Below are 24,421 nucleotides of genomic sequence, written 5' to 3'. Positions count from 1 at the left end.
TACTCCTGGTTAACAGTGAGTATTCTTTGGGCTTATAGCAACTCTTGACTAACCTCAGTAAAGTATTATTTATTTAAGTCACTCTTGAATGACCACAAAGTGTTCTTTAATCAAACCACTTATGGCTAACCACTAAGTGTTCTTTCACAAGTCACTCCTGACTCAAGATAGTTACAAAATTTGAGCGATTAATATATCATTGTTTTCGCTCACTAGAGAGGGTAACGTCTTTCAATGTATAAAAGGTTTAAGTTCTCTCTACTAGTTTGTAGGAATAAATACAAATTGTACTCTTACAAAGCTTTTCTTCTCTTTGAAGCATATCTTTATATAGGCTTGGAAAAAGTAGTCTTTGTATTTCCTTTTTTAGTTTTTGAGTAGCTTTGAACTCTCTTGATTGTCTTATTCTTCTTCTACTAGCTTTTAATGAGTTTTTGCGTTGAGAAACATTATGCATGACATGTAACATTAATTTCTCTTCTCTTAATCTTTCAGATAGATGACAATACTTATCTTCTTCCATAGCATAACTTGTTCACCAAATAATGGTTAAATACACTGGAGAGGACATATAGCTGGGCTAGAGTTAAAAGAAACTTGTGTTAGGAGAATTGACAAATGTTGCAGCTTTGGCTCTACTCCCAAGATATAATTAAATGTTGTTGTTTGGTGCATACTTCCTTGGGAATAGATGTAGAATACATTTTTTGCAATACAAACTCAAACTTCAAAAATATTTTTCATGAAAGTGTTAGCTTGATCATTTAGCTATACTTATCGTCTGATCATCTTTAATTTTTAATTATTAGAAAATGTGGTTGATCAACATGGCGCTCTTATCATCTAAGAAATTGTGCAGTTGTATGATATAATATTCGTCATATAAGACACAACTACATATCTTGTTAATTTAAGCACTAAATCAAAACTACAAGGTGTTAACAATATTGACAATATCAAATAATATCAAGGAACAATATATGTTATCTATGGCTCATGAATCTAATATCGAGGAGTTAGAATATTGACATGAAGGACAAGATAAAATATAGAATTTTATCTAAGGATAGATGGGATTGTGTAGGCATGCTAATGCTGACATGATTTGAAGTGTGGCATGAAGAAGCTAGCAAACTTAATTGGAGTACTAATGTAAGCAAGTTTCTATTCAAGTCATTCAATACTTGTTGAGGACTACATGAATCCTCGTTTCTTGGTTGGTCCTGATTCTCCTCAATCTTTTCCTAGACAACATTGTGCACTGTAAATTATTCTTTGAACCAAAATTCAGAGGATACTCATGTTTCTTATAACACACGTTAACAATGCCCATTCTTTCCACAATAGGAACAAAGCTTTTCTGAGACACGTCCCCAACTGTTATTGCCTTTGCCTCTGCAAAAGTTCTCGATGTTTCCAGCAAACACTTTGTTTCTCTTCACCAATACTTAGGTTACCATGCCTTTCACGTTGAATTATGATAGAAAAAACTTTGTTCAGAGAAGGTAAAGAGTCCATCAACAATATCTGAGATTTGACAGTACTAAGATAGTCATTCAAACCATTCAGAAACTGAATAATTGTATCTTGAAGTCTATAATTTTTTGCATTACTCAACACTTGGCAATTACATCGAATAGGACAAGTGCAAGTAAGAATCGATCTATAACTTTCAAGCTTCTCCCACAGCTTGTTAAGCTTAGTGGAAAATTCAGTTACACCGAGAGGTCCTCATTTGAAATTATGGATTTCCTTGTTGAAGCTCTGAAACACGAATCAAATCTCTTTGTAAGAATCATTCTTTTAAATCAGACCAGATGTCTATAACATTTTCCATGAAAACAACACTCTCCTATTGATAAGGAGATGGAATTCACGATTCATTAGTTGCATCTTTTCCAAGAAAAATAGTGTGAATCTATAACAGGTGGCACCAGGAGCTTCTTCAACAAATCTGTATCTCTTGTTCGCGATCAAAGAGGTTGGGGCATCATTATTGCCCAAGAATGGTTGGGGCATCATTTAAACCTAAGAATAGGGTCTAGGATAGTGATTGCACCATTTCCCGATTCTAAATTTGAATTTCTGGAGAGTTGCACAACATAGCTCCTAGAGAAAAGGAGGGGCTAGAGATATCATAAGAAAACTGGAAAGAAATTTACTGAGTATATGTATATTCTCATTCAAGTTTTGAATACAATGTTTCTTTTACATAAAAAATAAAAGAAACGTAACAAACTAAAACAGACATGACTGATTTCTATAACCATGTAGCGGATCATGATTTGTTGATTCAGTGGTGGTAGCGGATGAATCATGTAATACAGATTTGTTCGTTACTTATTCATACTATTTTTTACTGGTCTAATAACTGTTTCAAAAACATCAATTCTATTTTTCAAAGTTCAGAATGATAATTTACTAGGATAACAATAAATCAAATGCGTAGATGTGACACAATTTAAGGTGCGGGGAAAATGATAAAATGGGTGAACAGCAAATGCATCATGATTAAGATCTCAAATTATTTCCTTGAAGAGAAGGAGTAGCAGATATTCCATGTAAAACTCTGCAAAACTAAAGTAAAGCGATTACTTATTTATAACACCTTTCCTATAGCTTACATAGCTTATCGCGATGCCTAGATGCATTGTTCGGTGTTTTGAGTGCTCAAAGGTAAGTGCAAGAAGAGATATTTGTAGGTGCCCAACATCAAATATTGTATTGGAATGTTGGTGCTACTTTTACAGGTTTGAGTGACTTGCTTGGACTTTTACCCGATGCCATGAAGTGTTCAAAATCCCTCTCAGGTTCCAAATGTCTTCAACCTTTTCAGGCTGGACATTTGCAGCAGAATCTACCTGCAAACTAGACAAAAGGTGAGATGTCACAAAATATCCCCGACTAAATTAGAGGGGTGATCCCTCTGAACCATAATGAAAATGGTGTGAATATAGTATTAGAATAGCAGTTATTCAACTTCTTGGGCGGTTAGTTGTTAGCAAAGTAGTTAAGTCAATTACACAATGACTAGGTTGTTAAGTATTATAGTCAACTAAGGTGTTAATATAGGTAGTTAGTTATACAGCTGTCACTCAGACAACTACACTGATCCTGTAAATTCTTCAGTGTAACCTTTGTTCTTTTAATTAATAAAATCTCTATTCCGTTTAACTTAGCATCTTGAGCTTGAAGGTCCTCCTCAAGGGTTAAACCTACTCCTTCCACTTTGCTTACCTCCTCTTCTAAGTCAACACATTCTTCTATGGTACTATCAGGTAGAATCTATATCAGCAAAGCACATTGCCTCCGACATTTAACTCTAAATATTCTACATAATCGATCATTGTCATGCATAATACATTATGTAAATACATAATCAATTATGGAAAGCTTATAATTGATTATACACATGGCATTGTAAACATCATGGATCCAATTTACAATAAATAATCCATCCAAATGCTTGCATTTCACCTAAAACAAACTCACAACTTACCTACAGATCAACACTAATCCATACACGCCTACAGTAAAAACACTGGAACAATCAAAGGCTGAAAAAAAGAGTCATGGTATTGATTGAGAATGGAGCATGACACAACTTTGTATCCAGTATATTGGTACAAAGGTTGGGGTTAATTGCTAACCCCAACAATAGATGACTTTTAACCACTTAAATTTGAATTGAATGACCATTATCCTACCATCGTGGTCGTACATGATACATCTATACATGTTAACAACAGATTTACAGACTCATTAAGTACATTAGAAAAGATACTAGAATCACAACAATGGGACGACATACCGCTTTTGCAATTATCTCAGTGCTCTGAAGAATATCAGCCGTGACTTCAAAGAATACCCATGCCCATTTGTCACTGCTGGCATGGTCTGATATATAGGGAACACCACTTTTCTGAAATCTTGAAGCTTCCATCCATGTTTTGCCTCCATCAATAGAGACATCTACTCTCTCAATGCCTCTGCCACCTCCTGAGGAGGCATATCCACTAATTTTTACCTGCACACGATATGCAAGAATTAAGATTTCAGTCAATTACAACAAGGACAAAAATGTAAGAAAAAAATTGCGAAAAATCATCAAATGGAATATATGCCAAAATTTGAGTTAAGGTAGATGGATAGGTGTGTATTGAAAATTCATTTGTGCAAAGAAAGATTGTGGACGTGTTTTCATTTTCAGGAAACTTCAAATAAAAATATTATTTGAATTTACATAAGAGGAAAACAAAAATAATTTTCTCAGTACTGGGAATCGATCAAGGAACCAGAACAATATATTCTGAAGAAAAAGTCAAATACAGGGATGTTTTTGAACTTCATAGTGACTAATAAAAGCAAAGAAAATTTATATGTTTTGGAACTTCATAGTGACTAATAAAAACACATTCATGTAACTCAAAAAAAAGAAAAGACGAATTAATGCTTCCCAAATATTCATGAATAGCCCATCATAGGCCGGTTTGGACCAGTTTCTCAGTAAACTCTTCAAGGGAAGAAAAATAAGAATAAAAAACAAATTTGATTTCTCAATAAGCTAAAATTAGAGAAGCTATATGAGAGAGAGCATCTACAAATTGGCTCATGCATAAGCTACTTTTAGCTTATGAATTAGCTAATTTCAATTTTTCTTCTCCTAAAAGGAACTTATGGAGAAACTCATTCAACCAGGTATACACATGATTAAATAAACTAACCTTCCCAGGCTTTATTGTGCTCACATCTTCTAGAGAACATATAACACACTGCCACAACAATATTAAGTATTAGTTTTTGTTAGGAAATCAAGAAACGGGAATCCTAAGACACAACACCTACTCTGCTACAAAAAGCAGAGTAACAGAAAGAGTTTGTATTCCTTCACAACCTTATACCAACACACACACACACACACACACACACACCTGGGTAAACAAATTACCATTTTGTCACCATTGCTAAAGTTTCAAAGAGGTAAAAAACAAACAAACTTGTTCTACTTGGTTCATCATGACCTGATTACTCAACATGCAACAAATTATATGTACTAAACGGGACTTAAAAATACTAACTGACAGGTTTTATGTTACTTAAAAAGGAAGCCAGAAACAGTAAAATAATCAAAATACCTGAACTGGGAAATCCATTTGGGGTCTGCGGGTAGACCAATCAATATTATCCCAGTTAACTGATGGTGGAAACATTTTGTAGTCCTTTTGCATGAAAAAACCCTGATACATGATAATTTGAAGTTATAGGGCATTTTGAATAGTAAATGTTTGGTATATCAATACAACTCTACATAATATATTAGACCTGGCATTCCTCTGCAATGATATTGATCTCTTCCAGCCATTTAACAGATCGAGCTCCAATGACACCAGGAACAACCACACGTAATGGATACCCATGATCCCTATTAAGAGGCTAATGAAAGGGGCATTAAACAGAGCTAAAAACACTAACTAAAATAATTACATAATATACCTCACCATTCAAAGCCAAAAGAAAAATCCAGAAGTAAATTCACACTGAAAGTATAATGTATAATTCTGTTACAAAGGAAAGACAAAGATTAAAGATAGTTATGGTTCAATGACAAAGTCTATAATGAATAGTAGTCATGCATACCCCCTGGATGTTCATCTCGTTACCTAGAAGAAAGTAATTGTTTTAAACTTTGCGAAATCTATTCAATAGCTAATCTTATTTATTCTACTATGAATTTATTGGATACATGTAAAGAAGTAGGAAAAAAGGAAAGAGGAAACTCAATAAATATTCTAAATTAAAGATACTTTATTTAGATCAGATGTATGACAGTTCAAAGTCCATAGACTAGTGCCAGACCTACTTGTTGGCATAAATAACACAATCTATTTATTATATTGATTTCTTTTTCTTAATATAAATAAAGCACCCATGTTGTCTTAGAAACTCGCGGTTTCAACTCAATGTTTCTCCCTTATCTAGGGTTTAACAATTATGAACAATAATCATTTCCCTCATATTTTAGATCAATAAAAGTAAAAAATATGACCACCCTTCTGGTGCTTATATTTTGAATTTCTTTTCGCAGTTTCTAATTCAAAATCCAGTTATAAAAGCATTCTAGTATTCATGTTCTTTTCGTAGGTTATGGTCTCGAAGAGGTGTAGAATTTTTTCTGGATTGTGATGCTAAATACAACCGAAGTAATGAAGCCTCTTTCCCACCAGGTAGGGTTGGCTACCTTGTTCCAACAACACCGCAATGATAACGTGCAACTGTTAATCACATCTGTAGTCATTAGACAAATCATTGACTACTAAATCCTTCATAATGACTTTGCCTATAGTTTTTCTTGACCTCCTAGCTTTACGTGACAGGGCTACCCTCCATTTGATCTCCTTTGTAGGGTTTAAATCTTCTCCAGACATGCATAACTACCTATAGTGGCATGACTGACTTTTCTTCATGTTCCAACACTTAGAGGTGGAAAATTTCAAGGATCTACTGAATCCTCTATTATTTTCAACTCTTAAAGGTGGAAATTTTCAAGGATCTACTGAATCCTCTATTATGGTATCTACATGTGGAAGAGAAGTTTGTGGCATTAGAGGAGGATGTGGTGGTAAAGGACATCCTCAATGCACATATTGTTAAAAAGTGGGTCTTACCCAAGAGAACTGCTACCTTTTCCATAGATTTCCTAACAAGATAGCCAATATCTCAAAATCTTAGGTTGTTGAACTAAAGTTTTCTGATAAGGAATATCAATAATATTTGAGGTTTAAATTCAACAGCCTAGCACAATCATCTACAAAAACCAATTTGTCAACAATTACATTTCACAATCAGTGGAAAGTCAAAGTCTATGGATAATTCACTCAAGTGCTTTTGATCATATTTCTGGCAATACCTCTATATGTTCTCTTTCCTTTCTTTTCCTAAAATTCCTCATTTTATAACCTTAGCTTATGGATCTAAAGTTGTTTCTCAAGGAATCGGTCAAGTTTCCCTTTTTCTTTCCTAAAACTTAAGATTTGTTCTCCTTGTTCCTACATGTCTCTTCAATCTTATTTCTTTAAGTCAAATAATCAATTCATTAATTTGTTCAATAACCTTTGATGCTACGTTACCCGTTCCTGTTTTTATTCCCTGTCATCAATGTTCATCAATGACCAAAAATACAAAAAACAGAAAAAGAAAACCATTCATGTAATAAACAATATTCATTTAATATCTTACAAACAAATTAAACAATGAAACCTGCAGTACTTCTAGTAAAGATGTCAGAAACCTACAGCATGGCATGAACAGAGAACCTTTTATGTTTGTTTCTTCCCCAAGGTAATGAAATCTGATAATAAAAAATTCTTGAAAACTTTAGTGCTGCAGGAAGATAGCGTAGTCAAAGGTACTTACTTCACCATTCATTTCATAAGCTAGAAGAACGTCTGCTTCGGGATTTGTGGCCTGACTAAGTGGTATTGAAGCCTTGTATGGGCCTCCATTTTCCTCCTATCAGATTTTGTAATTTTGAAAAAAATAATACAACACTTCAATGAATATGTACAAATAATCAAAATGAAGTCAATGTATCTGGAGTAAACATTTGAGCCATAGCCATCACCTTGCACTTATCAACGCTTACAAACTCCACATGTCTTCCACCAAATTGAGTTACACTAGTCAACTTTGGAATTCCAACAAGTTCTAGAACATCAGACAATTTGGCACCACCCCATATGGCTGAAAAAGGCAAATATAATGAAACAGTGATTAGAATATGAAATCTATTAGGGTAGAGATTTATTTTGTAGCTAAGTACTCAAGTGGCATCCAAGTTGCTATGGAAATTAATTAATCAAGAGTTCAATATGTTTTTGTTTCCACCTTTATAAAAGTTTTATGAGCTCCTTCAATCCTTTATCACGTCAATTTTCATCCCATTATTCCAAGAAAGTTGACAATACTAACCATTTCCAATAGCAGAAACATCCCAGCCAACTCCCCTTACTGCTTTGGTCTTGCTCATAGCAGTCCTTCTATTACCTGCACACTGAGATAAATCATTTGCAGGATGTAACTATCTTATCAACAGCAAAAAATCCAAGGCTTCAATTCAATCCAAGTTCTGCAAAACAGCACACACCTGTAATGTAGCAGTGACATTATACTTTGGGAGCATCCTGTCATCAAATAACATGATCATTTCATTGTAAACATGACAAATATTAAAAAACCCAAATTATTTTCTCAGAGCAGGTTGGTGTTGTTAATAACTCTTGGATACATGAAATGTCACTATTACGACTTATCCAATTTTTACTGAGTAAATAATCAAATAATTTTTTAAAGCAAGATTGTTGAATCCTGACTGTCCAACTAATTTGTGAATTGTGAATCATAAATGATATCAAATCATAAAACTTAGTCACAATGAAAAATATAGATTGAAATAAATCGTATAATAATGTTTAGTAACATAGTTATATTTAAAACCAGAAATGGACAATATACAAGGCTCGTGAAATAAAACAATAAGTCATAACTAAGTGCATGAACTCCATTTCTGAAGATTGATAACAGAACAGTGGAACAGCCGAATGTACTGCATGGAATGAATCTGACAGTATAAAACGTAAAAGAAAAGTGAAAATATAGCATTCGAATAATCAAATAGGGTGTGTTCAACACTCTTAATATGCATTTTAGCCATCAAAAAGGCTTTTAAAACGGTCCACAGCCACAATTATGGCCACATTGTCAAAACAATCATAATTATGGCTGCATCGACCGCATTTGTTCCCAAAATATAAGAGATGCGACCAAACCACAACCGAGACTGTACTTTAAAACCATGCTCATCAGCCAAAAACCTTAGGCATAGTTCACATCATTCAAGGACTAATTTGACCAACGCTGCAAAATTAAGTGACTAATTTGACATAATAGCCAACATTCAACCTCAAATCGTGCCACGCATGGCAAATCCTAGCTCAAATTACGACATTCAATGTACAAGTTTAACCATTAGCTATACCAAACACACACACACACACACACTAACCAGATATCTTTCATCATGATCTGTTTGGGACGCTCCAGCAAACCGGACACGGACACGGAGTACCTGCTCAACACAACCAAACGCGTCACAAAGCAAGATAAACTAACACCTACATAATTAAGGCACAGCGATGAAGAAACCTGTTTATGTCCTCAACGACGGGAATTGGACCGTGATTCCTCTTGTAAAAGAAATCGGAAGAGGTAACGTAGGAGGAAACCAACGCCGAACGCGGTGGCTCCGCATTGAACGGTGTCTGAGAGGGAAAAGGAAAAAACGCAGCGACGATTGGTATTTAGAGTTTGCGAAAATTGGGGAACAGAGAGAGAGAAAAAGGATAATAAATTGGCTTGCCTTGGCGTTGACGGAAAGAGAAGGGTGACGCGGAGGCTCCTGGGAGTAATCAGAAGGTGCTGTGAGACCTGGCATTTTCGCTGAAATGGAAAAACAGAGAGAAGAAAGCGAGTGAAGCAGTGAAGTTCAGTGCGTTGCGATAATCGAGAATGCTTGTGGTTATATACGTGCCATTGGAGGAATGATAGTTACAATGAATAGATAAAATTAAGTTGTTATTGTTTAAAAACAGTTAGATTATTATCTTTCTATTTTTTTGTTTCCTTTTTTACTGATTTCTGCTTATTATTGTTTTTTAATAATAATTTTATTACAGAATATGAGTTCTTATTAGGAAGATGAGACTAGAGAAATATTGAACTCTTCGTCTTCTTTTTTCGGTTGAACAAGTTGTTGGACGCTTGACTGTGGTCCTTTTCGTCTTTGTGCTTCTCCTTCGGCTCTTGGTTTTGGGTGAACACCGAACGGAGTACCTGCGGAAAACACTCGACGTTCAAGTCAGTAAAACGAGTAATCGGTATTTAGGTAGGTGCATACTAATAAATGACGTAGATTGTGTCATTAGAATATGTGTTATTTATATTATTTTAATAGACTTAATTCATTGAACCTGAGAGTTACATTACCTAATCATTAATGATGATTTAGTTTCACTAACTTTAAATTGAGCATTAATAGTTATACGTGTCGGTCAGTCTGATTGTGTATCGTCGATCAGGTAAACAGAGTCGTGCCAACGTGTGACTCTGTCATCTCGAATAGAAAGACCGAGACAAGTCATGGATAATATGTAATTAAATTTTATAACATTCATCATGGAATCTATCATACAGTACGGAGTGTGATTATTTTTCTACCTTTTGTGATGATAGAAAATTATTTTATTAAAACGGTTGATTGTAATAAATTTTAATCAATTATAAAAAATTATTAAATTCACCGTAAGTGCTTGTCGAGTGTTCCACGGATTCATTGAACACGTGTAATGCACTAGTGTGCCACCCTGGAATATTTTGTATTTTTGGGGCCGGTAGGGGTATTTTTGTCTCGCAACGCATTTCAAACTTATCTTCTAATTTTTTTTATTTTTTTAAAGGTTTTTTATACTAACAAATTGGAGTTTTTAAAAGAAAAAAAAAATCAAAATAAACCTAGTGTGGGTGCTTATGTATTTATATGAATAGACATGTTCACTCTACATGGCTAGAATTTGACTGTGGAGAAGTTGAATTTGGTTTCATAGAAATCCAACTTTTATATGATTTTTTATAACTTTTTTACAAATGTGTTTGTCTAGAGAGGTTCTTTAAAAGGAAAAGATCTTGAAAGTTTACTAAGTATATTATCAGGAAAGAGAATTTGATGACACACTTTTAAGTATCAATTATTTTTTAGTTAAAACGTTTCCTACCAGTTTCACAAATTTTCTTTATAAAAAATTTAAAAAATCTTTCAAGTGTGTGAGTAGAATCCTTAGGACCAAAAGACAATAACTAGTTCAAGAGATTTTTCTTTCTTAGTCTTGCCACCAATATGAAGCATTAAATGGTAAAACAACTTAAAGTAAAGGAGAGCTAAAACAAAAGTAAACTATACCAGTGTCCAAGTGATACTTTTGAGTTTGTTGTAACATTTCCAAAAGTCTAAAATGAAACTATTATACAGATATATGGAGATAGATTACACTTAAGAAAAAGAAAGAAAATTGCTAAAAAAAATTGTGACAAGAACAAGTTACAAAACAAGAACTTTAGTGATGGATTTCTACATTTGTGATGGAGAATTATGGCATTAATTCGGCTTTGATGCTTTGCGGGTTTTTTTTAATGTTTTCGTCCACTAGTCAATGATGTTTTCTTCAAAATGCTCTTCTTTTCTTCCAAAGTCTCCTAAAAAGGTAGTCTTTAAAAAGTTCTTCTATCAACACCTAGAAAGCTACTTTAGAAGTGAGTTTCTTTCAATATTCAAGGGAAGGAAGAGTTCAAATAATTTCCAAGTAGAGTGATCAAATAATTTCCAAGTAGAGTGAGAAGAAAAAAAATCAAGAAAAGCACATTTTGAAGAAGACAAATTTCAATTGAAAGATTATAGATGACAAAACTAAAAAAATTCCAAAAGAAAACAAGCAAAAATTAAAGCAAATTTCAATAAAGACACTCAAATAAGGAAGAGGTCTAGAATATGAGCACCAAAACAAACAAAAATTAAGAAAGTTGAACTATAGACAAGTACATTTACATTTTAAAAACAAAACTAGAAATGTAAGAACATGCATATAAGGGTGTGAATGTGTTGTGAGTTGTCCTATATATTTTTTTTCTCTTTGCTCTTATAGGTCTCGACTAATTCTCTTAATTTCTCTTTCATAATTTTCTTTGTTGTTTTTAGATAATATAGTTATGCATTTCATATTTATATATCCACCGACTTATTTCTACCCAATTTAAAGCAATTCTACAAGTCATGTTCAAGAACACAATTCAACTTAAAAATTAGAGGAAACTGTAAATTAAAACACGATTAAACATGATTATAAACGCATACATTCATGTTCACATATAAATCTTATCATATCATGATTCTCACATATATCCATACAATCAAGAAGGAATGGGCACTTACCTTGATCCATGAGTGATCCTACTTGAGCAATTACTGTGTCTCCTTTGTCCTAATCTATCTCTTAGCAATTTTGTTCTTGTCACACACTTTTGTGATGGTTAACAGTGAGAAAACTATTATTTGCAGATACAGAACCCTATAACTTTTTATTCCTAATCTCCATCAAATGTAGGTTTTTCATTAAGTATCATCATATATTTATTCTCACGTTAACCAACAGACCCTTTAATTCTATTATTATTATTAAATCATATTCGGGTTCCAAACTCAAACTCTAAGTCATGTGAGTCCCTTTATAGATATTAATTTACATAATTTCTTATAGAAACGAATCCAAAGTGTCTCGGCCTACTGCAATTTAAATGTTTAAGAACCTTGCTTAAAACTAAAACCAAAGAAGAGTTCAAAACAAAGAAGGAAACTAGTTAAAACAATTAGGTTTTCATGTCGTAGACTTAGGAAAATTGTGTGATTTTTTATGGACTACTTCTAAGGAATTGATGGACAATTAAAAGGACTACATAAACCGAGCCTGCGTGGATTAAAATTTTGTAAATTTCTTTTTGTACTCCCATAATTTCTTCCTACACCCACATACTCTCAAAATTTTCAAAATTCTCCATACCAGATTCTACACTATGAAATACAAATTTGTATTTCGAATTATACAATTTGAAATACAAAACTTTATATCCTGAATTGTATAATCTGATATAAAAATTTTAACTTTTGGATTCTATAACTTAAGAAGTCTCCGGATTCCACATTCTAGAATTAAAGAAAAAATGTTGAATGAAAATTGTCAACGGATAATTTGAGAATTTTCTGAAGTATGGGATGTAGGAAGAAACTCTCCTTAATCCCTAATTCATATCACCTTCATGAAATTCAACAATGCTTGATGGTTTTTTGATATTTAATAATGTGTTTTTCTTTTCTTTCTGAAGTACATAAATTATTTAAATTTGAATACTCATAAAATATAATAGTCAGAACTAAGTCATTTTTATAATAAAATTTAAATATAATGTTATATATATATATATATTATTTTTCAATTAGAATAGTAATAATGTGTATGCATGTATTATCTTAAAATGTATATATTTAATAAAGTATTTTATTAGTCAATTTATTAGTACAATTAAAATATAAATTTCATTGAAAACCAGAATATCATATTAATATTTTTTACCCATATCTTATTACGAATGAGTCATGAGAATATTACTGAGATCATTTATCTAATTCATCTAAATAATAAAAAATAATTAATATAATAAACAAAAAATATATTTATTTAAAATTTATATTTAAAAATTATTTTTCATTAATATAAAAAACTTTTCTCATGTGCGTTAGGATGTATATACATATATCTTTTGAAAATACGCAAATATAAATATCTATTTTGCAAGATAAAACTTTCTAGATGAACAAATTGTGAATTTCAGTTATTGTTAGTGTTGGCAAAAAATGGGTAATTTTTCCACTAAAACAGAACACTAACAGAGCTACCCGATAAATGATATTGAATAAATAAAGCGGAATAATAAAAAAGATAAAGAGGAAAAAACACACCAGAAAATTGTTAACGGAGTTCGGCCACTTTAGCCTAATCTCCGAGCACAGCTGAAACAACCCACTTTTATTATTATGGGAGAAGATATTACAAATTGGGATATATAACAGTGAAGGAGGAGAGGTTAATTTATAACCCTCAAACTTCCTTTCCAAACAATGAACCCACCGATGTGGGACTTGGGATTAAGCCAAAATCAACAAATCTCCACCTTGGCTTAATTTCAAGTCCCACCTAATACAAATATTTGCAAAACATAACAAAAACAAACTTTGCAGTGCTTCAAATTTGCGCCTCCGGGCGCCAACTTCAAATGTGCAAGATATTAACCAAGTCTAAACAATGTTCAAACTTGGCCCTTGTAACCACCTTGGTGAGCATATCTGCAGGATTCTCCGTAGTGTGAATCTTTTGGAGAACAATCTCCTCTTCTTCGAGAATCTCACGCACAAAGTGATAGCGAACATCAATGTGCTTCGTCCGTGCATGAAAGACTTGATTCTTTGCTAAATGAATAACACTTTGGCTGTCAGAATATAACTCAAGTTGTTTCTGACCAACTCCCAAGTCTTTAAGCAACCCATGAAGCCAAATTGCTTCCTTCACAGCCTCTGTAATCGCCATATACTCTGCCTCTGTCGTAGACAAAGCCACCGTAGACTGCAAGGTAGACTTCCAACTAACTGACGCTTTTGCTAAAGTGAACAAATAGCCAGTGGTAGACCGTCACTTATCCAAATCACCTGCATAATCAAAATCACAATATCCAACTATGCATTGACCAACTGATTCATCTTGCTCAAATGCCAATCCAACATCTAAGGTATTTTGGAGGTACCGTAGAATCCATCTCACAGCTTGCCAATGACCCTTGCCCGGATCATGCATGTACTTGCTAACAACACTCACAGACTGTGAAACATCTGGTCTCGTACACACCATTGCATACATTAAGCTTCCAACTGCATTTGCATATGGGACTTTCGCCATGTATTCTCGTTCTTCATCAGTCGTCGGAGATAAACGACTACTCAATTTCAAATGAGGAGCAAGTGGGGTACTTACAGGTTTTGTATCTTCGTGTATACCAAAACGTTGTAGTACCTTATGCAAATACTGCTTCTATGACAGCCAAAGTTTTCCCCTCTCTCTGTCCCTGTTTATCTCCATGCCGAGAATCTTCTTGGCTTCCCCCAAATCCTTCATCTTGAACTCTTTACTCAACTGAGCCTTTAACCTGTCAATCTCAACTTGGCTCTTTGCTACAATCAGCATATCATCAACATATACGAGTAAGTAAATGTAGGAACCATCTTCAAGTCTACACAAATACATACAGTGATCATATTTGCTTCTCTTGTACTTTTGATCCTTCATGAACTTATCAAATCGTTTGTACCACTTTCTCGAAGATTGTTTCAGTCCGTACAACGATTTGCTAAGTTTACAAACCCAAACTTCTTTACCAGCAACCTTGTATCCTTCTGGTTGAGTCATATAGATTTCCTCCTTCAAATCACTGTGTAGGAACGCGATCTTTACATCAAGTTGAGCTAGGTCCAAAATCAACTATGCTACCAAGGCCAACAAGATTCGAATGGAGGAATGTTTAACAACTGGAGAAAATACCTCGCCATAATCAATTCCCTCCCTTTGAGCAAAGCCTTTAGCAACCAACCTTGCCTTGTAGCGAACATCTTCTTTATTAGGAAATCCTTATTTCTTTGCAAATACTCATTTGCACCCAATTGCCTTCTTACCTTTTGGTAATTGTGCCAGCTTCCACGTCTTGTTCTTCTTCAAAGACTGCATCTCCTCTTCCATCGCACCAGCCCAATTACCACTCTCTGAACTCAGAATGACTTCTGGGTAAATGGATGGAATGTCATCAACAACTGGAAGTGCATAGGCAACCATATCCATGAAACGAGAAGGCTTATGAATATCTCGTCTATGTCTTCTAACTGCAATTGGCGCTGATTGTTGTTGAGATTCTTGGGTAGGAACCTCTTTCTCATCTGACTCTTCCATAGGAGAGTCACTTGTGGTATTTCGTGTTAGGATCACCACTGTTTGCTCAAACTCCACCTGCTTCCGGGCACACTCCACCTGTTGCGGAGTACTGTTAGCTCCTTCTGCATTTACCTTCTTTAACATGGCAAATTCATCAAAGGTAACATCCCTGCTGATAATCGTTTTCTTTGCCTCTAGACACCACAAACGGTATCCCTTCACTCCAGGACTAAAGCCCATGAAAAGAGCCTTCTTTGCCCATGGATCCAACTTTGATTCAATCACATGATAATATGCAATAGAACCAAAAACATGCAAAGAATCATAATCAGTTGCAGGTTTTCCAGACCATACCTCTAACGGGGTTTTGCCATCTATAGTAGATGATGGCAAACGATTGACGAAATGTTGAGCGTATGTCACAGCCTCAGCCTAAAACTCTCTGCCTAACTCAGCATTAGACAGCATACAACGAACTTTCTCCACAAGTGACTTGTTCATACGCTCTGACACCCCATTCAGCTGTGGTGTTTTTCTAACAGTGAAGTGCCAAACTATGCCACAATCTTGGAGCGGATCACTCTTATATTATCCTCCATTGTCTGTTCGGAGAACCTTAATCTTCCTTCCTGTCTGGTTTTCAACTTGAGCTTTCCACTTAAGGAAAATTTCAAGCACATCATTTTGTTCTTCATAGTAAACACCCAAACTCTCCTGGAAAAATCATCCACAAAAGTGACAAAATAATGCCTACCTTCGATTGATAGAGTCTTGGCAGGTCCCCACACATCTGAATGCACATAATCCATAATACCCTTGGTATTGTGAATTGCAGTGCCAAACTTCACTCGTCGTTGTTTTCCCATAACACAATGCTCACAAAATTCAAGTTTGCAAGCCTTTGTACCTTTCAACAATCTCTGCTTGGTAAGAATTTGCAAGGATTTCTCTCCAGCATGTCCCAATCTCATATGCCACAACTTCGTTGCCTCGTCATCCTTCTTAGTGCCAGAAGTTGATGCCGCTACTATCCCCACCACTGTACTACCTTGATAGTAATACAAATTGTTCTTCCTCACGCCTTTCAACATCACCAGTGCTCCTGAAGTTGCTTTAAGAATTTCATCTCGCATCATCACAACTAGGCATTTAGATTCTAAAGCCCCCAATGAGATGAGATTCTTCTTCAACTTTGGCACGTACCGTACATCCCGCAAATTTCTGGTGGATCCATCATGTTTTCGCAGCTTGATTGAACCTATCCCAGTTGTCTTACATGGATTATCATTACCCATGTAAAGAACCCCGCCATCAAGTTCTTGAAATTCAAAGAACCATTCCTGAATGGGACACATATGATAGGTACAACCTGAATCCAATATCCACTCATCTGGATACGATGATGCTGAAAGCGAGACAATTAAAGAGATATTTGATTCCACATCACTTTTGCATTATGCAACATTTGCATCTTGCGGAGCCTTCCCTTTCTTCTGCAATTTTGGACAGTCTTTCTTCCAGTGTCCTTTCTCATGACAGAAAGCACACTCATCTTTGGCAACGGCTCGACCTTTAGACTTAGACCTCCCTCTTCTCCCATTTGTTTGGCTTTGCTGACGACCTCTTGCCACCAATGTTTCTTCTGATGTCGTTGATTTGATTTTCATCTTATCCTGTTTTCTCAATTCATGACTATATAAAGCAGAACAAACAACATCTAACGACACATTCTCCTTCCCGTGAAGAAGCGTAGTCTCCAAATGTTCAAATTCATCAGGAAGAGATGATAACAACATCAAAGCCAAATCCTCATCCTCAAACTTCACATCTAAATTCAACAAGTCTGCTACTAATTCATTAAACATAGTGATGTGTGCATTCATAGTAGTACCTTGTTGGTAGTCAAATCGGAACAACCTTTTTTTCATCAGGAGTTTGTTCAGACCACTCTTCTTCAGAAACTTGTCCTCCAATGCCTTCCACAGTTTGTATGCAGAAGTCTCGTTTTTTTACAGCATACTTATAGGCAGGATCGAATAGTTCTGCATGCCAACTGGTTTGGCGGATCGAAACTTCTCCTCTACCTATTTTGGTTTCTCTCCTTCAATAGCAATATCAAGACCCTACTGAAAAAGAGAGTCCAAGACCTCTCCTTGCCACATGCCAAAATGTCCAATGCCATCAAATATTTCCACCGCCAATTTCAAAGTGGACATCGAGAACCTCGACCATGATGACAAGGAGTCCGACACTCTAGATACATCCTTCGCTTCTTCTTCTTCTTGATTTGTCATTACAAACTCAAAATATAGTATTCAATATTACAAATAATTTCAAACAAACCAAGGGCGAACCTTCGGCTCTTGATACCACTTGTTGGGCAAAACGGATAATTTTCCCACTAAAACAGAACACTAACAGAGCTACCCGACAAATGATATTGAATAAACAGAACGGAATAATAAAAAAGATAAAGAGGAAAAAACATACCAGAAAATTGTTAACGGAGTTCGGCCACTTTAGCCTAATCTCCGAGCACAGCTGAAACAACCCACTTTTATTATTATGGGAGAAGATATTACAAATTGGGATATATAACAGTGAAGGAGGAGAGGTTAATTTATAACCCTCAAACCTCCTTTCCAAATAATAAACCCACCGATGTGGGACTTAAGATTAAGCCAAAATCAACCGTTAGAAGACAAAATCAAGAGAGATATGATGCATCAGAAAATATTAAGGTAACATTCTAAAACAAAAACTTTAAGAAACTTGTTTTCTATCGTTAACTGAATGAAGTTCATCTGTTTACAAATCTGAATTAATTATGAAGATGAATAGTTTTTATTCGTGAAATTATAACTTTGATATATTTTGAGAAATGACAAAAGAGAATTATTCGTCGAACGCTTACTTGTAATGATTTGAATAAATTATTGAATTACTTTTTTGTTTCATAGACTATGATGCAAGTACGTAAAATATATTTAATATTATATTTTTCGCAGAGGAAACTACTCATCATACGTTAATTTAACCATAAACCCTAAATTGGAAGAAGAAGAAAATAAGGGAGAAGATTCGTTACTTATAGAGTTTTTGAGTTACAAAAGGAAAAAAAGTAATAAGAAAAAAAAATCATATTCACCTTTGCAAATTACACATGGACAAAATTTATCTAAAGAAAGGGTTTTTAAACTTATCCAATACTTCTAGACTTGGACTGTTTCTTCCTCCACCTCTATAAGTTCTTCTGTCATCTCATACACAGCGTGAAAATACCTTTTTATCCTTCTTGTACCACCTCCATAGTGTATTTTCTGAATTGTATAATCTGGACACACATTTGAAAAAAGACTTTTGGATTATGTAATTCAAAAGCTAAAAAAGACTTCCGAATTACATAATTCAGAAGCTAATCAAGCATATAGAAAAAGGTTTCTGAATTATGTAATCTGAAAACTAATTACGAATTTGAAAAAAAGACTTCCAAATTACGTAATCTAGAATATTACAGAGGGGTATTTTTGGAAATATGAAAATTTAAGGAGGTGAGAGAAGAATATATGGAGGTGCAGGAAGAAACAACCCTAGACTTGTATTAGCATGAATAGTAATATTGTTGTAAGAAAAATCTTTTTTTTTGGGCAAAAAACTGAAACAAATGGACTTGACCTAATTTGTTTAATTTGCGAAATGGCACACCTGGTATTCTTTGTCCAAAAATGCTTAAACAATCCACTAACTAATCCATTTACAAGTTAATTTATAATTGATTTTCTGATTTTTTTTACTTCTTTATTTATGTTTTATTCATACTTAAGTTTTCTTTTACATATTTAAATTACTATTGTAGCATAAAAAGTTAAAAACTTTCGTAAACTACTTCATTTCACAATTAAAAAATGTAAACTAAACTTTTCAAGTTAAGGAGAAAGTAAAACATAACAATTTAATAATTAATATATTTTGGGTGTTGTATGGCGCAACTTTTTAATGAATTATATTTTTTAAATTCTTCTACCAATTCACCCAAAATATCTAATTTTGTGTACCAATATTGTTATTTCATTCCATCATGAACACATTTTATTAAAATATAAGCATCCAAAACATTACTTATTAAAATTTTAATTTATGTAATTTATATTGATTATAAAGTATCATAAAAATCCACTTAATTAGTTGATCAAGAATCTAATTTTGCAAATATTAAAAACTAGATAGTGGTTAAAATATAATTATTAAAAGCGAGTAAGGACTAAGTTATGAATAATAAAAGTTAAACAAGGACCAATTTGTAGTTAATATAAACATTTAAGGACCAAATTGTAATTAAAAAAATTCAGGGACCAATATACAATTATGAAAAGTTTTAGAAGTTAGTCGGAAATACTTAGTTTCTTATACTCGTAGTTAGTTTCACACTTCCAAATAATTAATATACTTTTGTATTATTATTACTCATTGATTTAAATAATTATACCTTAAATAAAAGGTTCTACTCTTACCAAAAAGAGTGACAATAATTGAAAACAAATACCAAGAAGATAATGTCTTATCTTTGATCGAATTTGGATTCACTTTGGGAAGCTTTCAGGATGAACTTTTATTCACTCCAAATCTTCAGGAGATAAATAAAGAAGAGAAGAATCGTAACTTAAGTCTCTACTGAAAATGAGAACTCTACAAGAAAGAAGAAGAATTAGACTACTTACACATTTTCTTTATTGTATTAAGCTCAAACTTTTTACACATTTCTTTATTGTATTAAGCTCAAAGTTTTGCTTACATGTGAACTTAACTCCTTGTATAAATACCAAGCCTTGAAAATTTGTAATCAAACAAGGAAAGTCATGTGGTTAAGATATTCCTAGGTTGGAATACTTAACATTTTTCCCAAACAAGGTTACTCATCCCTCATTTTAAGTTAAAATTAAAAGTGAATACAAGGGAGTTTTGTTCTTATCTATATCGTAATATTTCAGAAGGGGAGCAATTCTTATAATCAAGCAATTTGAGGAACCCCGTGACATCAAAGGTGGTCGATTGAAGGAGATTGAGGTTAGCTTAACAAGATTTTAGTAATTCCATTTCTGAAAATGATATAATTAATTGCAATAAATTGTTCTAAAATAGAAGTGACCTCATAGATAATGTTAGATTATGAGAAGTGGGAAAACAATAGGGGTTACATGTGCTGGTAATGAGGAGGATGTCCTCAAGAATTTTGAAAATATGGAGGAGAGGGATAAGACTAGGTTACAAAATAATAAAGGAGGGGAAATGAAAAGTGTTTGTTAAGGATAATAAATCATAATATAAGAGGGATTGGAGCAACAATAAAAGGTAGTTATACAGGGATTTAGTATGTAAAAAGGGGTCGATTTTATGTATATTCAAGAAACCTAGATTGGGGATGTAACTGATGAAAAGTGTTATAGGATTTGGGGAGGTAGGAATATTGAATGGCAACAAGTACCAATGGTAAATGGGGATGAGGAATATTAACAATTTGGAATAATGATAGGTTTGGATTGCAACAATCTATTATTGGTAGAGGTTTTTTAGTAGTCATAGAGAAAACTAAGGACAAAAGAAATTATCATCTTGATTGTGAATGTGTATTCTTAATGTAAGTTGTAGAGAAGAAAACCTTATAGGGAGGAAAAGGAAAGAAGAGGGAAAATCAATGTTTATCAATCAAAAAGAGAGATAAAAAGGTTTAATAAGTTTATAGAAGGACTATAAATGTTAGAAATACCTATGGTTAGGAGGAAGTTTACTTAGTATCTAGTGACTGGTTGGATGTTTGGCCAGATAGTAGGCAATTCATCCTACAAAGGTCAATTTTGGATCATTTTGCACTTATTCTTAAAACTAAACAGGTGGATTGGGGCCAAGGCCATTTAAGTTGTTAGATGCTTGGAAAATAGACAAGGGTTTCATGATTTTGTGAAAAACAAATGAGATTCATACAAAGGGAGGTGGAGGGGTCGTATTGAAAAATTGAAAGTGTTGAAGAATGATTTAAAGATTTGGAATAAAGATGTTTTTGGTATTGTAGAGTTGGAACAAAAGAGAATAATACAAATGATAGAAGTTCTTGATTTAAAACAAGAAAATAGTGGGTTAGATGAGAAGGGAGCTTCAAAGAGAATGAAGCTTTTTGCATAACTTAACCAGTTAAACCATATAAAGGAACTTATAGCTAAGCAGAAATAAAAAATTAAATGGCTGGAAGTTGGGGATTCAAAATCTTTTTTTTTTTCATACGTTGTTAAAGTGGAGAAGGTTAAAAAATAAGTTTTAAGGGTCTTAAGGTTCATGGTCAGTGGAATGAAGATCCCAATTAGGTGGGAGGGGGGAGGGGTGAAGAGTATTCAAAAAGAGGTTTAAGGAAGAGTCTGTAGGAAGAGTGTAGTTGGAAAATGTGGAATTTAAATCTATATCTAATGAGGTTAACAAGAAGTTGGTAGAAGTGTTTATTGTAAAAGATATTAGAGATGTAGTATGGATCTGTGATAGTTGTAAGAGCCTAGGACCGTATATGAGTTTCATTTTTCCTTTATAAAGAAAGTTTGGGAATACTTGAAGGGTTATATCATGGAATTAGCAATGAGTTCTTTAGAACGTCAAGGTGGCCAAAAAGAGGTAATGTTTTATTTATAACCTTAATTCCTAAGAATGAAAATCCACAAGGCCTAGAGGAACATAGGCTTATCTCGATGGTTGGGTGCATATATAAGATTCGTGTGAAACATATGTCCATTAGGTTGAAAAAGGCTCTACAAAATGTCATTGACTTCTCTCAGGCAACCTTTTTAGGAGGAAGAGGGTTATTAGACAACATTATTGTGGCTAGTGAGGTTGTGGAGGAATTAAGGTGTAAGAGAAGAAAAGAGGTTGTTGTAAAAATAGACTTTGAAAAGGCATATGACTCTGTCAATAGTTTTACAAGTTAGGTAGACTTGGTTTTTGTCATAAGTCGATATCTTGGATTAAAGGATGCTTATAGTCAACAACCTTATATGTTTTAGTAAATGGTAGTGCATCCAAGAAGTTTACTTCATCAAAAGGGTTTAGGCAAATGGATCCATTATCATCCTTTTTGTTTCTCATTGTTCTGGAGGGTTTAACTAGGCCTGTGAGAGAGGAAAGAAAAAAACAAGTTGTTAAAAAGGGTTAAACTGGGTGAAAAAGAAGTTGAAATTAACAATCTTCAGTTTGCGGACAATACCATTTTTTTCACTAAAAACAATATTCTTAACATCATAACAGTAAAAATCATCTTAAGGTGTTTTGAGTTGGCTTCCGATCTGAAATTGAATTTTCTAAAGAGTAAGGTTGTTGGGTTAGAGGTTGATATTAGTCAAATTAACATATGCATGATTACTATTTTACGGCAAGTGTACCATGTCAGAAGTAATAAATTTGTCCCTAAGATTGGATATTGAACCTACAAGGAACATTTGAATTCACAAGTATAATATTTACTAAATAGAAAATAATATATAAAAGTTTGTTGGAAGTTTGTATGAGATTGCAAGAATGTAAATAAAGCAAAGTAAATAGTTGTTTGATTCAATTGGGAAAATTGGGATTGGGGTTCATCATTCTCACTATTTTGTATTTTGAAAAGCATGTAATATTCTATCTTTGATTGATATTGATGCCCATATAAAATTCATTTATATTGATTCCTTGCATATAAAATTATTAAGATAGTCTCCTAAATATAGATTCCTCGCATATTTATAAAAACTCCTTATCATTACGAACAAATGTTGATAACAATTAACATTTCAAATCTATTCCTAACATTCAAATATGTTAAGCACTATCATTTATGTCAGATGCTTAAAAGTACTTTTCAGAGTCAAATCTATGCATCAAAATCATGATAATTCAAGCGTTAAGAATAAAATGACAATACCAATCATCAATCAAGACAAAATATTATGTTTAAATATCACTTCGACACATAAGAGTTTGAACAAATTACTCTCAATCCCAAAGGGTAGAATTAGTCACTCATGTTGGTCATTACAAGCATGAAAAGAAGATCCAGGATGTTTCTCCTTTAGGGTTTTCTATCTCCTTCTATTCTCTTAATGATGTTTAGAGTTATATCTCACACCTCATATTTAACGTAGTTAGGTTTGGGCTAAGTGACTTCTTGCCTAGGCGAGTTATTACTTTCTTGGGCGAGTTTGACGAGAAAAAAAGCTCAACTTCTCCAGAATGAACTCGCCTAGGTGAGCCTTGGGCGAGTTCCTCTGGAGTGATATGGCCTGGGTGAGTTTGGACGAGTTTTGAATGTTCTGACTTTCCCTTTTCTTCTTGTATATTCTCCTTTAGCCCTTTCATCTCCATTTTCCCCTAGAATCCTAAAATTAACAGAAAATTGGGAATAAATAGTTCTTATTCATATTATAATCACAAAATATGTAAAAAAGTTTAAATTCATAAATTAAGAGTTAAATTATAATTATTTATCAATAAATATTCATAAGTGTCTGTCTTTTAATATGAAATATTATTGAAATATGGGTATGTGTGTTGGGGGAAACCTAAGAAGTTAAGCTTTTGGGAGCTGGTCCTTTTGAAGTTAAAGAGAAAACTATCCATATAGAAAGGAACGATGCTACCAATAGCTAGGTTATGCCCTTTTAAGTTTGTGTTAACAGCCATACCCCTAATTTACATGTCTATGTTCATAATTCCGAAGAAATTCATAAATGTGATAAATAAGATACAACGAGAATTTTTGTAAGGCTAGGGTAAGA

General features: G+C 33.6%; 1 protein-coding gene across 2 annotated transcripts; it reads right to left on the bottom strand.

The window, feature by feature from the left end:
• Window positions 1–2,511: 2,511 nt before the first annotated feature.
• SOX (sulfite oxidase) lies at window positions 2,512–9,610 on the bottom strand. 2 transcript variants are annotated; one of them, XM_068645981.2, is made up of 12 exons: window positions 9,416–9,610; window positions 9,202–9,317; window positions 9,062–9,124; window positions 8,144–8,180; window positions 7,969–8,050; window positions 7,622–7,740; window positions 7,414–7,509; window positions 5,323–5,433; window positions 5,136–5,237; window positions 4,725–4,772; window positions 3,812–4,027; window positions 2,512–2,868 (listed from the first exon to the last, which is right to left on the bottom strand). In XM_068645981.2, exons 1-12 carry the CDS (start codon window positions 9,488–9,490, stop codon window positions 2,833–2,835), a joined length of 1,101 nt encoding a protein of 366 aa, XP_068502082.1. In that variant the 5' UTR covers window positions 9,491–9,610; the 3' UTR covers window positions 2,512–2,832. The 2 variants fall into 2 exon arrangements, with proteins under 2 accessions (XP_068502082.1, XP_068502081.1); XM_068645980.2 differs by having other exon boundaries at window positions 2,512–2,861.
• Window positions 9,611–24,421: the final 14,811 nt, after the last annotated feature.

The sequence above is a fragment of the Phaseolus vulgaris genome, chromosome 4 (assembly GCF_051622355.1).
Source record: "Phaseolus vulgaris cultivar YP4 chromosome 4, ASM5162235v1, whole genome shotgun sequence".
Taxonomy (NCBI): Eukaryota; Viridiplantae; Streptophyta; class Magnoliopsida; order Fabales; family Fabaceae; genus Phaseolus; species Phaseolus vulgaris.
The sequence above is the reverse complement of the archived record's forward strand: the minus strand, read 5'-3'. Positions and strand labels throughout refer to the sequence as shown.